Source organism: Austrofundulus limnaeus, unplaced genomic scaffold (assembly GCF_001266775.1).
Source record: "Austrofundulus limnaeus strain Quisiro unplaced genomic scaffold, Austrofundulus_limnaeus-1.0 Scaffold2163, whole genome shotgun sequence".
Taxonomy (NCBI): Eukaryota; Metazoa; Chordata; class Actinopteri; order Cyprinodontiformes; family Rivulidae; genus Austrofundulus; species Austrofundulus limnaeus.
The window spans coordinates 5,570-21,687 of NW_013954565.1; the positions used below are offsets into that span (position 1 = coordinate 5,570).

At 47.6% G+C, this 16,118-nt stretch overlaps 2 protein-coding genes across 2 annotated transcripts; both read right to left on the minus strand.

Moving 5' to 3' along the window:
- Positions 1-61: 61 nt before the first annotated feature.
- On the minus strand, positions 62-3,159 carry LOC106537173 (casein kinase II subunit beta). The gene is made up of 7 exons (XM_014034549.1): positions 3,052-3,159; positions 2,297-2,378; positions 2,022-2,124; positions 972-1,087; positions 794-869; positions 534-723; positions 62-309 (listed from the first exon to the last, which is right to left on the minus strand). The coding sequence occupies exons 2-7, from the start codon at positions 2,366-2,368 to the stop codon at positions 219-221; spliced, it is 648 nt and encodes a 215-aa protein (XP_013890003.1). The 5' UTR covers positions 2,369-2,378; positions 3,052-3,159; the 3' UTR covers positions 62-218.
- Positions 3,160-3,559: 400 nt separating this feature from the next.
- On the minus strand, positions 3,560-15,403 carry prrc2a (proline-rich coiled-coil 2A). The gene is made up of 15 exons (XM_014034547.1): positions 15,220-15,403; positions 14,402-14,579; positions 14,197-14,293; positions 14,030-14,120; positions 13,810-13,953; positions 13,478-13,719; positions 13,315-13,403; positions 13,083-13,234; positions 12,845-12,947; positions 12,537-12,726; positions 10,836-11,370; positions 9,939-10,195; positions 9,565-9,847; positions 9,274-9,493; positions 3,560-8,517 (listed from the first exon to the last, which is right to left on the minus strand). The coding sequence occupies exons 1-15, from the start codon at positions 15,332-15,334 to the stop codon at positions 5,649-5,651; spliced, it is 5,565 nt and encodes a 1,854-aa protein (XP_013890001.1). The 5' UTR covers positions 15,335-15,403; the 3' UTR covers positions 3,560-5,648.
- Positions 15,404-16,118: the final 715 nt, after the last annotated feature.

The following is a 16,118-nucleotide window of genomic DNA, read 5'->3' on the forward strand; positions in this document are numbered from 1 at the left end:
GTGTGTGTGTGTGTGTGTGTGTGTGTGTGTGTGTGTGTGTGTGTTCATGTCTCGCTCACACTTAAATCTTTACACTTTTAATATAGACCCTAATCTAAATCAAAATAATACAGTCTCCGAAGAGGGGAGGGGGGCCATCTGAAGAGCTCTGTGAAATCCAGGTGACCCCCCTCTCCTCTCATCTCCTCCGGTTGTTTCTCTTTCAGGATGTCGTCGCTCTAACGGATCGCCTTGACGGGGCTCTTGAAGCTGGAGGCGGCCTGCAGCTGCAGCTGGTAGGCCATGGGGTGGATCTTGAACCCGTAGAGCCTGTTGGGGGGGAGACAAACATCAGGTGATCGCGTTGTTCGTCCAACAAAGCATTTAGACCAAAATGAGAACATCTGAATTTGCTTTCAGGGAGCAGCGATGTACCGTCGCCCCACCCCGACAGTTTGTCTGACTCTCGAGTCATTCCCTCGTCCCCGCCACTTCAAACAGACTCCACCCAGGATTACCCCTGTAGTCTGAGTAAATATGAATGCCGTACGAACCGTGGGACAAACTGATTGGCYGGCCTCTTGGGCCGGTACTCCGGGTGAACCATGAAGAGCATGTGGGGGAAACCGGTGCCGAAGTAGGCTCCATCTGTGTGGTGGTGCCGGGAGGACTTGGGCGTGTAGACGTCCATGCATTTGGGGCAGTAAAGCTTCACCATGGCCTCTCCGGGGATGTCTGACAGGCCTGTGGAGGACGAGGAGAACTTTTAGCTCCAGTTAAACACGAAAAAAAAAAAAAACTTTTATTCACTCACCGATAGGAAGCATCGGCTGGTTCTCACAATAGACACGAGGACAATACCCAAAGTCTCCCTGCTGGTACTTTTCCAGCTACAAACGTAGAAGCAAACACAAAGCCAGACAACATAAACGATGCATTAATTAGAAAGTCATTAAAAAGAGATTTTCACAAGCTGTGGTTTTGGTGCCTACCATCTGTGCGATTCCTCGGTTAGTGAGGATGTAGCGAGCGTGAATGAGGCCGTAGAGCATCTCGGCCGCCTGCTCGATCAGATCGCTCTGGTTGGGATTGTCCTCCAGCTCTTCATCTGAAGAAACAAACATCTGAGCCGTTTAAGAGCTGCAAAACTGCAGCGCTCCGTGCACGTCAAGATGTTTTAAAACGTGCAGAAATAGTAGGGGTGCACGACAGTTATCGGCCCGATATCATAACAACAGAACCGATAATGCGTGTCATGTTTGTCAGCACTGCGATGAGAATGTGTGTTTATTTTTATCCGTTTTGGCCAAGCCGCTTCCCGTCCGACACAACGAGCAGCGTTCAAGTTGCGTCGGAAAAAACAACTTTCTCACTAGAAAAATAATGAGAATACTCCATGCGGAAAAACAACCAGTCATTTTAAGAATTATTAATATTATTTTACCAATTAACCATGTATGTTACAAACTTTATAATTATGAACATCGGAACAACTACTCCCAATTTGAGAACATGTAAAGTCTGTTAACTCCTGACGCAGCACAAAGACCATTCTGCTAAAATGCTAACAACAACAACAAGCTAACAACAACAAGCTAACAAAAGAGAAAAAGTCATTCCACAAGTTCAAAACAGATGATGCACGTTTTGTTTAAATCTGAGATCAGTGTTAAAGGTCTTTTTAATTAATGTGCCTTATTTAAAAAAAATGGCCATTTGAGAAATTGTTTTATTTGATATATTATAAGAGATATTTGTTTGCTAAGAGTTTATTTCAAATAGTATAATTTACAGTGTCATTTGATTTTCATCTTGTTTATTTATTTTATGATCCTACCCATTTTTCACTAGTCTTACCTCTTGGCATGTTATTGGTTATTGGCCATTAGAAGGAGAAAGTTATCGGTATTGGTTCTTAAAATGAGTTATCGTGCACCCCTAATAAATAGGTACAYGCTTCTGAACTCATCTGTTTAAAGTGACTCTAAGTTGTTGAAGAAAACCTTTGTTTGTATTAAACTGAGAACATAAAAAAAACATGCCTGGTTCCAGGTCCAAGATCATGTCCAAGGCCTGGCGGTAATGAGGAACCTGCTCATTGAGGCCCGTCAGGTTGAACTTGTCCTGGATGTAGTCTTCATCCACCTGTGTTTGGAGAAATTAAACTGGAATTAGGAATAAAGCACATCAGCTTGGGATTACAGTTTAGTTCACACAAAGGTTTGTTTACTGAATGTGTGTGCAGGTAAAGTAAAAGTAATTTGACCTTCAAACCTTGCCRGACAGCTGACGTTTACAGTTTACACAGACGACTTACCTCACAGAAAAACTCGTTCCCTCTCAGTCCACAGAACCAAGATATCCACGAGACTTCCTCTGAACTGCTCATCTCTAATGARCTGCAAAATTAAAATAATAACAACAATAATAATTAAATCAACACTAAATCTGTTAAAGTGTTGTGTTTTCTTAATGTTTCAAATCTAAAGACATTCACATCATCTTAAGACAAWCAGGAGCAGTTTTGTCTCATGTGATTGCATACATTAGCATACACCTTGTGCAACAAGTTTTGTGTTTTCCCCATTCTGTCAACGTTACGTGAACGCAACATTGCGCTTTAACTTTAAGCAGCTTCACATTACTAACAACGTGATTTGTTAACTTTTATTGAAACGTACAATAACAGATTGTTAAACTGGTTAATCATGACTATCATGACTTGGTAATAAGAAATAGCATCTCAAACGTAAATAGCTAAAGCTAAGCTAAATGCTAATCTTTCATAAACCACTATATTTCTAAAGTATTTTTTGTGAAACCTTCACCTTATGTGTTTTTAATGAATCCATCTCACTCACTGACGACAAATACTTACATTTATATAAGACAGTTAATATGTTTATTCACGTTGAATGTAGCCACTGTTAGCTCGTTGAGCTAAGCGGCTAACTGCGCCGCATCAGAAAACAGGCCCGACCTCAGAATGATCACAGCCTCCCTTCATGATCTCCCTCCGCCCCGGMGTTTCAGCCTCTCTGTGCAGATACGCGCTTACATGGTTCAACTTACCCGGATTTGTAACTTTTATGCAGCCTCAAAGAATCCGTCAACCTAGCAGTCTGGGTGGTGTAAATAAGATGGACACCAGGTCCTAGAAGGTCCTTCTGGTTTTTTTCCGGCGGCTTCCGGCTCGCTGCTGCCYCCTACTGTTGACTTCCGGTATTACACTCGCAGGTATTTGTCATATACAAATGTGTTGTTTATGCAATCTAAGTTTTGTTTTAGGAAGCCAATTGTATGAAAGGGGCAAATATTTTATTCTTTTAGATTTTTAACCACAACAAACACCAATGACTAAACCTTTATTTACTTACAGATAAAATTCTAGGTGCTTTTAGCTCTTTTTATGGTCTTTATTAAAGCATTCATTGGTTCTACATCTAATTTAGTTCAGTAGATTAACCCTAAAAAGACTAATTGCAGAACATAAATCAAAGCTGCAGAAATGTCTTTTAGATGTGCAGATGAGACTTTTTCTCCTGAAAATAATCCACTCCAAGAACGACACGCGCTCACATTTTCCATTAAATCAAAAGTACTTTATTTAACTTTGCCTTCTCTGTATAACTTTATTATAATAAGACACTTCTCTGCTTGTACATTGCTCCCTTGAACTAAAAAAGTTGCAACATTTGTTTGTGGGAATGTAAGTTGGGGTAGACAAAAACTCAAAAGATACATACCAATATACATACATGTGTGTTTTATCACGGTTCCTTTACTAAAACCTTTAAATGCTAAAAACAGTTTGAACCACTCCAGGGTACCTCGATAATGCTGGAAACAAAATACAATCTTTTGAGAAATTTCTGCTGGAATACACTACTTCTCTTGTTTTTTTGTTGGTTTTTTTTTTTTTTAAACATGGGTACATACAATAATGACACGGACATTAAAGGAGGGATGAAAGACTCTTTGAGCCAGTGTTTAAATGTACAGCTATAAACCAGTAGCAGGCAACACAAGCAGCACCCATCTGTTTTCATGCCAAGAGGTTTATGGTGGAAAAAATATATAAAATAATAATAATAATAGTAATAATCCCCCGCTGCAGATTCTTATTTTCATAGGCTGCGCAGACCAAAACAGCAGAGTTGTCTTAATTATAAATCAGTTGAATCACGCATGGGCAAACGAGGCAGATAAGTGCTTGCCGTTCGTGTTAAACACTCTGGTCCTCCCCCCCCGTCCCGATATTACAAACACACATCCACACAAGCACGCACGTACACACACACACAAAAAAAAAATAATAATAATAATAAAAAAAATCATCAAATGCCCTACTTTCGCCGTCCCGGAGACGATCTAAATACAAACAAACCCCAACTTACAGCAGTGACAGAACTGATACAGGTGAGAAAAATCTATTTAGTTCACGTCGGGTGCTGCTTTTAAGTCTCTTTGTGTGATTAAAATCTTTAACGTTGTGATCCTAACACCGATATTTGTCTCATTCTGGTCAAATCTCACAAATTGTTTTATTTCTGCGCGCAGAAAAAAAAATCCTTGATGTGAAGAGTTGTCGCTCCACAGACGACAGCAGGAAGGACGTCCTGTTGCAGCACAAGTACAAATAAAAAATAAAAAATAAAAAAAACGGGTGCTTTCATTCGAGGAGTGCTTATCAGAAAATATTACCTACTGAAGCATAAACATTTTTATTAAACGTTACATCCTGACCTACATTTCCCGTTTTTTCCCTCCTGACGAGATTTCAATTCAAGGAAAAAAAAAAAAAAAAGAAAAAAATGTTTCCATAAAACGGAGGTAACTGAAGAAAACTGTTCAAATAAAGCCGTGGATACAGTCTTTAAAGGGGGTGAACAAAACTCTTGTTGTCTGCYGGGTGAGAATTATGCTACGAGGAGGCCAGAGAAGCCTTCGTTCCTATAAAACAAATATTTAAAGAAATGTCAGAGCAGGTCAACAATTAAAAAAAAAAAAAAACAGACCTGAACAAGCAGCAAAAACACTGATGTTGAGAAATTACTTTTTCACACAAACGTTACAGAAGAGAAACCAGGAGATGGGAGGTTTAGTAAAAATGTACTTAATGACCTGCTTCAAAAAAACAACAACACAAAAACAGAAAATGATGTTAAAAGATGACTCTTCACTCTTTCGGTCTGCGAAGGAAGTTACTGCAGACCCGACCRGAGGCCGGAGTGTGGTACAAATCTAATTACAAATATAAAAGTGAGCCCAATCCAAGCAGCCTGGCCAATTTAATCCCACATTTTAAACAGATTGTGCTCTTGAACAGAACGTGTACAATGTCCTCCGTCGAAACGGCGCGCGCCTTCACGGCACAACCACATGCTTTTATAATCCAGCRGGGAGGGGAGGAGTCAAAGGGTTAAAAATATAACGAGGGGGCGGGGCGAAAGGGGAGCAAGACCGAACGAAGAGAAATTTACAATAACGGACGGTACAAAGAATAAGGAAGCAGGGCCAGAGGTGAGAGGAGGTGAATATAAATACCATCTTTATATACTGCACAATGCACTAATGTGTTAAAGATGCCAACAGATAAGCTGTGAAATAATCTGAAGGGATTAAGATGTGAAGGGGAGGGTTTAATCCAACTTTTTTTTTTAAATCCATCACTTTCTGTTCTTCGGTGACGGCCAGTTGCCGCGCTTCTCTCCGCGGTTCCCGCCGCCGTTGGCGGGCACGCCGGGGCCGCCCCCGGGTGGGCCACGGGGACCCCTTCCTCCTCCTCCTCCTCCGCCACCGGTGTTGACCCTCCGGTTCTGGCGCTCCATCCCGGGTCGCTGGCTTGAAAAGCTCCTTTTGTTCGCAGAGGGATCTTTGCTGGTCAGGTCGCGATCCGCCAGGCCTCCGCCTCCTCTGCCCAGGTGGTGGTGATGGTGCGGGGTGTAGGGCTTCCCTCCTCCTCCTCCTCCTCCTCCTCCGTCCCGCTCTCTGAACTCGGTGAAGTCGCTGCTCTCCGAGGCGGTCTCCCACTCCTCGTTGGCCTGGTCTGAGTTCTGGTTGGTGAAGTCCGGAGACTTGGCTCCGTGGTTGTGGTGGGGGTGGGCGGGGGCGCTGCTGCCCTGGGTGTAGTGGTGATGGTGGTGGCTGTTGGAGCTGTTGGCAGCCGGCGTGGCGCTGTGGTTCTGGGCGTTTCCTGTGACGGGGGCGGGAACTGGAGCCCCGTTGCTGCCCTGGACCGAGTTCAGAGCCGGAGACGTGGGTCTTCCTCCACCGATGACCCCCACGCCGCCGTTGATGCGCGCGGCGTTCTCTCGCTCCTTCAGCCTGCGGAAGCGTGGCGGCTTGTCCTGCTGGTGCTGAGAACGCCCGTGTCGCCTTCGTCTGGGGGGCCTCTCAAACCCGCCGGGGGGGTGGCCTCGGTTTGTGGGCTGAGCGGGGGCGTTGGGCCCGACAGGGTTTGGTGGAGGATTAGTCGGGGGCTGCTGGGCCGTCGGCCCCCCGTTCTCAGTGGAAGCCAGAGCAGGGGGGCTTGGGGCCAGCAGAGACGGCTGAGGGGGATTAGTTCCCTGATTCAGAGCTGGACCTCCATCAGGTACCTTGTCCTTTTTGTCTCCGGCGCTTCCTCCTCGACCCGGGTCTTTTGGTCCAGAGGTCTGAGGTGGACCTTGCTGTTTACGGCCCGTGGACTTGGTGGACCCGGTGTGAGAACCTGAGCCGGGTCCCAGCCGGTGTCCCCCAGGTGCTCCTCCGACGCTGCCGCTACTTCTGTAGGCGTTCCCCCCTCCGCCGCCCCCTCCGCCCCGGCCCCTCCTGGAGGGCACGCCCCTCGGGGTGAAGACACGGGCCTGGGAAACCCGGGGCAGAGTGGAGGAGACGGTTCCTGCGGCGCTGACGTGGTCAGAACAGTTCTTGGAGGCGGGTTTTTGGTTGTTGTCTTTGTCAGAGTGAGCCGGGTCGCTGCCTCCACTCTCGCTGCCGGTCTCAGAGCCCCTCTCCCGCCTCCTCTTGGGGATCTCCTCGTACTCGGAGCCCTCGCTGCGGGTTTCGCTGTGGTTTCTGGCTCTGGCCGGGTTATGCTGGGACCTCTCCTGACCGTGTCGACCCGGTCCGTCCACTTTGGGTTCTTGGTGGTGGCCGCCGCCGACAGAGGGGCGGTAGTCTCGACCGCTCCTGCCGCCCATTCTGCCCCGGCCCACCACGGCTGGTCCGGCGCTGGCCGTGTAGGTGCCCCGGTAAGCACGGCCTCGCCCGTAGAACTCTCCTCCTCGTCCTCTGGTGCCGCCTCGGCCACCTTTGGTGGGGACTCCGGGGTGGTGGGAGCCGCCGCCTCGTTCGAAAGATCGGTTTCGGTCTTTCCTAGAAGGGAATCCTGAAGATGTGGGGTCCACATCTTTGGACCCTCGACCCGAGGGGCGCTCTTTCCCTCCATTCTTGGGTTTAGCCGTCGGGGCCGTCTCGTCTTTAGCCGGAGCATTCTGGGACAGAGGGGGGGCGTCCTGCTTCACAGAGGGGGGCTGATCCTGATCTTTATCTTTTCCAGATCCTGCGCTTGTTTTTTCTGCTCCGTTAACTTCACCTCCTTCTCTCTTTACCTCCTTCAGCACCGGCTTCTTGATCGGACCGGCCCTCTTGTTGGGATTGCTGCCTCCTGTGTGGTTGGAGGCTTTATGGTCCGACGGGGTACTGAACGAGTCCTCCCCTCCACGGGGGTTGTTCCCACCTCCTACATTGGTGACCCTCCTGGCYTGAGAGGACCCCCTGCCCATGTTGTTGCTCCCGGGCCGAGGGCCCCACTGCGTCTCCGTRTTGTGCTCGCGCCCTCCTCTCTGGTTGGGTTTGGGATGCGGGTGCTGCTGCGCGTGGTTCTGAGACGAGGTCTGGTTGCTGAGGATGGAGGGATGGGGTGCGTACGTCGGACCCGTCTTCTCTGGTTTCACGTGACTGTTGCTGGCGCCGCGTTCACCCAGACCCATCCCGGAATCACCGTCCCGCTGTGGCGGGTGATGATGCTGAGCTGCTTTACTCTCCTCCCTGTTAGAGGAGGAGGAGGAGGAGGAGCAGGAGGACGACAGGGACGGCTGGTGGAGGGGAGGAGACGGGTCGTTCTTCTTGCTTTCTGGCTTGTGGGGGTTGAGCGGGTACTGAGGCTGAGGGTGGTGATGGTGGTGGAGGTGGGCGCTGCCCTCCACGGCGGGGACGTCGGCCCGTCCGTTACGGTCGTAATGAGAGTGAGGGGCTCCCCAGATCTGGATCTGCTGAGCCCCCCGGGGCGTCCCCTCATCTTGGTGGGAGAAGCCCCGCTCGCCCGGCCTCGGCTGCTGCTGGTGGAGGGGCACCCTTACGCTCTGGTCGGGGAAGTTGCTGTAGCCACTGCGCCCGCCGATGTAGTGATGGGGGTGGTGGCCGCCTGCCGGGGGGCCGACCTGAGCGCCCACAGGAGGAGGGGGAGTCTGACTGGACGCCCCGGAGGAAGAGCTGGGCTGCTGGACTGGTCCCAAACCGGACTCTCGCAAGCGGTGAGGAGGCGTGTCGCTCCTGAAAGAAAAACAAGTTTTAAAACAAGACAAATAAAATCTTAACCAGGATTCCTGCAGGTTTCAGTTCAATTTAAGACCTTTTAAAGACTTTTAAGACCATCAGGACTGACATTTACGACTGAACCAATGCATTAACAGAAACATTCAAATGGTCCCAGAAAATTTAAAATAGAAACCTTTTATTGCTATCAATTTAGCTATTAAAGAATATTTAATTTTAATACAAGAACACTAATTTTTTAAATAAAAAGTCTTATCTGAGACCCTCATATCGACTGCTGTGGACCGCTTCCAACTGAGTGAAAAAAAAATCACTGAGATCAGCCAAGTCTGATTGAAAACACACTTTCCTGTGTTTAAACCACAAGCAGTGGACATGACTGAACTTTTGTTTTTTGGGCAGGAGAACAAGCGTATGCGGGGGGGGGGGTGTTGTTGCGTCAAAGAGGTTGAAAACATTGAAGCAAACTGTGCTGTTTTTTGCCTGCAGTTATCACAGGACAAAAAGCAAACTTAGGCCTTAATAAAGACAGATCTCTAATTACGGCTCTCTACTCTGTTTATTTGTGCAGCCGACACTCCTCAGGAATGATCGAAAGTAAAAAAATTAAGACTTGACATAATAAAATTTAAGACCTTGGATGAAAATCTGGGTGTTTTTAAGACTTTTTTAGGCCTAAAATTTTGATTTTCTAATTTTAGACTTTTTCAGAGCCTGCATGAACTCTGTTAGCGTCTTYAATAAATTAAATACCTGGAAGCCTTCCCCACGTCCTCCTCCTCGAGTGCCTGTTTCTGTCTGAGGGGAGACGTCAGGCCGTGACTCTCTCCTCCACCGGAGAAAACCTCCGGCCCCCAGGCCAGCTTAGGATCCATTGGGGGGGTTCCACGGTGAGGGTGACCRGGATGTTGCTGCCTGTCGAAAGGTTCTGACCCAGACCCTCCTGAGTCGGATCTCTCACGACCGATGAGCCCTGAAAGGAGAGGTCGTTAGGTGACTGAAGCCTTTTATTAATTAAAATTAATAAACCGTTTCACTCCTCACCAGACGGGTGCATGCCGGCTGAGTAGTAATCCATGGGCGGGGGYCGACCCTGCATCATGTAGGGCATCATCATCCAGCGAGGGTCAAAGTTCATGGGCAGAGGTGGAGGTCGGACCATGCTGCCGGGCTGGTACATGGGTCCGCCCTGCTTTGGTCCAGGTCCTGGTTGGGGGGTTGAACCGGGCGAGGGGGCCTGGGGCTGAGGGGACAGCTGACTTTGTGACGCCTGACTGTGCTGCTGCTGCTGCTGCTGCCACTGCTGCTGCTGCTTCAGGAGCTGCTCCTGAAGAGGAGACGGACGTCAGGTTAAAAACACAAACGCAGCGTGAACGCTGAGAGTGAAACCAAAACCTGCAGCTCAGTTTGATTCTGACCTGCTGCTGCCTCTGGAAACGAGGCGGCAGAGACTTCTGGTACTTGGAGTAACCCGGGCCGGGGGGAACTCCGGACTGACGGACCACTCCCACGCCAGAGTTCTCCACCTTCACTGGGTCGACCACCCTTTCTGCTGCACCTCCTACTCGAATGTGAGGGCTGGCCATGGCCTCTTCTTTAGCCTCCACCGGTGAAGGAARGTCCAGCGTGGTCGGCTGAGGCTGTGGAGCAGCCGGCTGTGGAACCTGTTGGACATCTGGACAAAAAAACAAAAACAAAAAACTTTTAAAGCAAGCAGCAACAGCAGCTACYACTCCAGCGCAGGCGAGTTTGAGTTTTTCCACGTCTTAAAACCTTAAAAGTCTTTTAAGGCAGGTAAGAAAAAATAAATAACTTTTGGATGTAAAAACTTAAGATTCCTTAACATTTATTAATGGTATCATCACGGTCTGTCCTGTGCAGAATGACAAAACGCTAAATTATTTCTTTACTAAAACTTCTGTAACTTTGCGTTCATTTTAGCAGCATGAATCTTACAAGTGGATTTATGGTTTCCAAGAGATTTTAGTCTGATTCATTATGGTTTTAAATGGGTTATATACTGTCTAATGCAAAAATTATTCAGGTGAGAGTGAAAAATAAAAAAATAAAAAATAGTGTTCCATCCTCAATATCTCTAAAACAACAGCAGCTGTGTTAATACTAACACTTCTGATGAAATCTCCCAAATGTTCGCTTTATTTTGATACAAAGATTATTTAAGTAGAGTTTCTAAATGCTGAGATAAACTCAGTTACATTTCAGGATGGTATTTTGAGAAAAAAAACCTAGAAAACCCCTTGAGTCTTAAGAGGTTGAACAAACAGCCTCCTCTGGTGTAAATGTGCGAAACTCACCTGCGCTGGAGTCGTAGCTGCTGTTGCTGCTTGCTCTCCGCCGGTCACCTCCTCCTGCAGCAGGACCCGGCTGCACCGCCAGCACCGGAGGCTCCTCGGTGTCGACACAAGGGGAGGGGGGCTGGCTGACGCTGGGAGAGGATGCTGAAACACAGGGGCTGGGGCTGCCGGCGGTAGCAGCGGTAGAGTTTCCATCCAGGCTGGGGGTCTTGCTGCCTCCTCCTGCGCCGCTGCCCTGCTGCTGCTGCTGCTTCTCGTCCAGCCTTTTCAGCTTCTCGGCGCAGGCGGCGCGCCTCTCCTCCTCCATCCGTCGCTCCTCCTCCTCCCGGCGGCGACGCGCTCGCTCCACGGCGGCGGATATCTCGGAGGACGACTGCTTTCGGCGCTGGCGCCACGTCTCGTCTTCGTCGTCGCCCTGGGAGCCGTGGACTAGCAGGCCAGGCTGGGGGGACGAGGCGGGACCTCCTGCTGGTTGATGTTGGGCAGGAGCAGGCTTCCCCGGGCCGGGAGGAGCACCCTGGTTGTGTGGCCGTTCCTAAACGTTTGCAACAGATTTAATCTCATGTGACGCACATTTAAATCCTGCGCAGATTTAATAAAAAACCTTTTTGATGAATGACGTCGTAAATGATAAAAACTCAGGAAAAAAAGGCGAACTAAAATCTCAAAAATGACTGCTGTCAGATCCGTGAGCTGTGGATGAGGTCATGAGAGGAATGACTCGTCTATGAGGCCCTGGTCAGGTGTCTACCTGTCGGTAAAAGGAGTAGGGCCCTTGTCCAAGGAGAGGCCCAGGTGGGGGGGAGGGCTGCTCCCGGGGACCACCCAGTCCAGGCCTGCGTCCCTGTATACAGGCAGACAGTTAACCACTTTCCACCGTGAGGATCCGCACGGATACAAGAATTCAAACAGGAAGAGGTCCCCATCTGATGTCAGGTATCAGGTAAAGTCCTGACAGGGACCAGGTTTATGAAGATCCCTTTATCTGCTGTGTAACYTCAGCTCCGACTGCTGCTTCCTGATTAATACGTCTACATGCTCAATAAAAGTCTCACAGACTTTATCAACCCAGCAGCTGTAATGAATCAGTATAAATCAGACAATAAAGAACATTTTTGTTCTTTTTGAATGAATTTATGAAACTTACTGAGTGGTTTAAAACACAGATCAGGGCTATTCTGTAATTACTGTCATTAAAATCTGGTTTTATTTAAAATAAACTCAAAATCAGGATGACTAAGTCAAACAAATATTCATCTAACTGAATCGCCTCTTTGGTGAAAATGTTCGTCATTTATTTATTTTAAATGTTTCACTCAGATTTTAATAATCTTTTTATTTAAATTCTAGTTTTATTTTAAATAAACTCATCGGTGGGCCCAACCGTTGGCCTGATGTGGCCCCGGGGATGCCATTAGTGCAACACAGCGTGCTTTTTTAGAGTTTCAATAACTATTCTGTATTTTTTCCACCCAATTATTTTTTCTAATGTTTTTTTAATGCTGTACTTTGCAGAAAAAATGTATTTATATATAAGCATTTTTATTTGACGCAACTTTTCTTTAAATTACGTTGAAAGCTACAATGTGCGCTGTAGGAAAACACAAATATTTAATTAAAATATTATTTTATGTTAAGTCTTAAGCCTATAACGGATAGTGGAGCAGAGCAGCTCRTTGTTGATGCTGTCAGACAAACTACCTGGTAGTTGGAAATCGCTCCCTGGCTCGCCCAACCGCTGCCCCCCTCCTCGGCCCATCCTGGCTTGCTGGAGGGGGGTTGGGGGGCGCCGTCAGCGTTGGAGGGAGYTGTGCGACGGCTTTCTCCGCCGCTGTCCGAGGCCCGAGAGTGAGAGGTTGCAGCGGGAGCATCTTGAGATCTCTGCTGCTCACTGAGTGCAAAAACATTAACAAAATTTAAAAGAAGCTCAGCGGCAGTAAAACGTGTCTAATGAAGGTCAAAAGCTGTATTTTACTGATATGAACTAATAAATTTACTCGCTTCCGTACCGTGAGTCATTTTTGCTCTCAGTTTTCTCCTCGTCTCCCTCTTCATCACCTTCGTCATCGCTGAACTTCAGCTTGGCGGAGTAATCAATCTCCTCATGAGCGCCTGTAAAAAATAAAAAAGGTGAAACCGTCATCATTTATGACTCCTAGTTTTAGTTACTAAAACTACTTCAAAGTATTATTTTTTATGTTTTTATGCACATTAGATGTTCAGGTGTGAGCAGGGACTTTCRCGTACCTGCCCAGCCATCGTCGCCATCGTGGTCCAGCTCATCGAGTTCCTTCAGGTCATCTTGCTTCAGGATGGAGGGCCGTTTCACCGCCTCTCCACCCGAGTCCRGCGGGCCACCCTGTGGCCTGCCGTCAGGACCACCCTGCCCACGAGGGAACCTGAAACACCATGGAGAAACAAAAGTTGGACCACTTTATTTTAAAAAAGTGTGTTAAGATACAATCTAAAGAAATCCTACCTTGGAGCCGGTCCTTCTCCAGGTGGCGGGTACCTGTAGGGCCCCTGAGGGCCGTAGGGGCCTGGGAAGGGCAGGTAAGGAGGATACATCTAAGGAGAGGAAGATGAACATAAAACACAGCTCATACAGGTAAAAACTAAAGGTCAGGAGAAAGGTTCCTTACGAAGGGAGGTATGATCCCTCGGTACTGAGGAAAGCCAGGCCCCACAGGAGGCTGAGGCAGAGGCAAGGCGGGGCTGCCTGCAGGAGGATTTCTAGGTGGCCCTTGGATCTGGGTGTTTGGAGCGGGGATCCCAGCTGCCCCATCCATCACCAGAACTCCACCTGCTCCCCCCTCCACCACCCCCTCCCCAGGCATGGTGGGCGCCAGGCCTCGGCCCCCACCGTCCCGCCAACTTGTAACGTCTGAGGACAGCGAACAGGAGTAACGTTAACGCCGTTACAAATAACGTTAAACTTGACCTGACTGAACAACATCCATTGGGAATGGCTCACTCTGAGGGCGGAGGCTTGGTCCGGGCCCATACCACTGATCTGCAGTGGCCTGTTCTCTGCCAGCTTTGTCCTGGTCGCCAGCCGACTGCAGGGTGGGAAATTCCTCGCGAGAGAATGGCGACGGTAGGTTTGATCCCCTTCCACCTGCGGAAAAGTTTAAATTGTAACAACGAAATGCAAAAAAACTTACTTAAAACAAAAAGAAGACAAAACTACTGACCATCTCCTTGTGTTCCATGCATAACGCTGGCCTGTGCCCAGGACCTTACCCCTACGGCCTGGGTTGGAGCTGGGGGCGGAGCCTGAGGGGGCTGAAGAAACACACGACAGGTTTTGTATCGGCTATGATTACTGACACAGAATCATGTCATAGTAGGTCCTCCTCACCTCTGGAGCTGGTGGGGTTCTCGGACAGGTCGGCGCAGGTATCTGTGAAGCCACAGGCTGCTGCGATTCCGGCTGCGCTGCTGACAATGCATCGGTACTGAGGGGGGTAAATAAATAAATAAATAAATAAATAAACAAGGCGTCTGAGCTAAACAGAACCAGATGTTACATTTAACCGCCGCCTGTCGTTGACGCTGCATGTTACCTCTTTGGGTCTGCTGGTTCCTGTTTGCTTGCCCATCCTGAGCCGTCTTTGGGAACAAGCGAGACGTTGGGATCGTTGCCTTTGTTCTCCGCCTTCAGACTGGGCAGGTTGGCAGGGGGTGGCATACGCCGCGCGGAGGCAACTTTACCAAGAGACTGCAGGCCATGGCGGGGGGGAACTGYTGCAGAAAAGAGAAAAGGAGGTCATTAGCACAGATGGACCCACTGAAACCAGACACCTGCAAAATACTGGGTCTGGGATCGAGTTTGTTGACGGGTTTAGCAATTCAGATGAGGAAGAAGCTTTAGGTTACAAAACCTTGATAGTATTAGTTTAATAATTTTGTTTCTAGGGATTAAAAACAAATAAATGCCTGAAATATTATAGAATATTGGGAATAAATAAAGAAGTCTTTTGAGTTTACGAGGTGACTTTATCGTTCTTTAAAGAGACATAAAATCCCGCACAGTGGATGAATTTTGTGTGTGTGGGGCGGTCTGGGAATGAGGACAGCTGCTTGGTTGTGGTGGGAAGCCTCTGAATAAAACATAAACTGGGGCCTCAGAACAGAAGTCAAACAGCATTCACGAGTAAGCCTCCGACACAGGTGGCTCCGAGACTTAGCTGACTCAGGAGCCATTCCTCTATCCTCCCGGACATTTTTCTCCTGCCTATAAAACTCTCTAACAGACAATATGTGACGACGAAAAACWATCTCTGCCAAACAGAAGCTCACCAGGAGTTGAGTGAACACAGAGCACAAGACAAAATGTTTCTAAAGTACARAGAAAACTGGACGTGGCACTCGTGATACTCACCAACAGGCTTTTGTGTTTCAAGGCTCTTTCCTTTGTATGTATCAAACAAGTTGAGAGACGCATACTTGGTTTTGCCTTCCTTCCCCTTTGCAGTTTGCCCAGAGCGCTCTGACATTGCGCTGTCCGCTCATTGAGTATGGTGAGCCCTGAGACTGGGGGAGAGAAAGAGAAACGGAGAGATTTGATACCACGGATGCTCGTGAGCGTCAGAGTGAAAGTTGTAATCTAGTAGTAATCTAGACTTTCAACAAAATGAAATATAAGTACAAGACGTGACAGCAGCGGGTGTTCTGTTGTTTTGGTTTTGAGATAATCGAGTCAAACAAAACGTYGGTTTAGTGACTAATCTTGCACAGCAACTAAAGCACAAATGTGTTACATTATTTCACGTGTAACATTTTGCTGCACTAAACCACACTAAGTTTATATCCACCTATATAAAACAGGCAACAGAAAGCTACTTAAATCATTAGTTTATATTCTCCACTCCACTTGCACCTCTCTGCTGCTGTTTATTGACACCATCAATCTTGAAGTGACTAAACTCTAACCCTTGAGTTTATTTAAACAAAAAAACAATGACATTTAGGACATTGTTGTTGCAAAGACAAACATTACAGACTTCACTGTTGGCACGTTTTGGTTTTGAGTCAAATAAAAAGGGACAGCCCCCTTTTATCAGATATGTAACAAACAGGGGCACCGATGTGGTTAGTCCAGAGTTAGAACAGGAAAAAAACATCTTTGTTTATAAACTGTCTTTAAAATAAGAGAATACCAGTAGGTTCAGTCAATCGTGTATTTTTGGAGCTTTTAAAGCATTGTAGCTAAAAAGAAACATGTTATAAATGATTTTTCATCCATGCCTTGCTGGAAAAAAGMGTTCAGCCCAACAACAA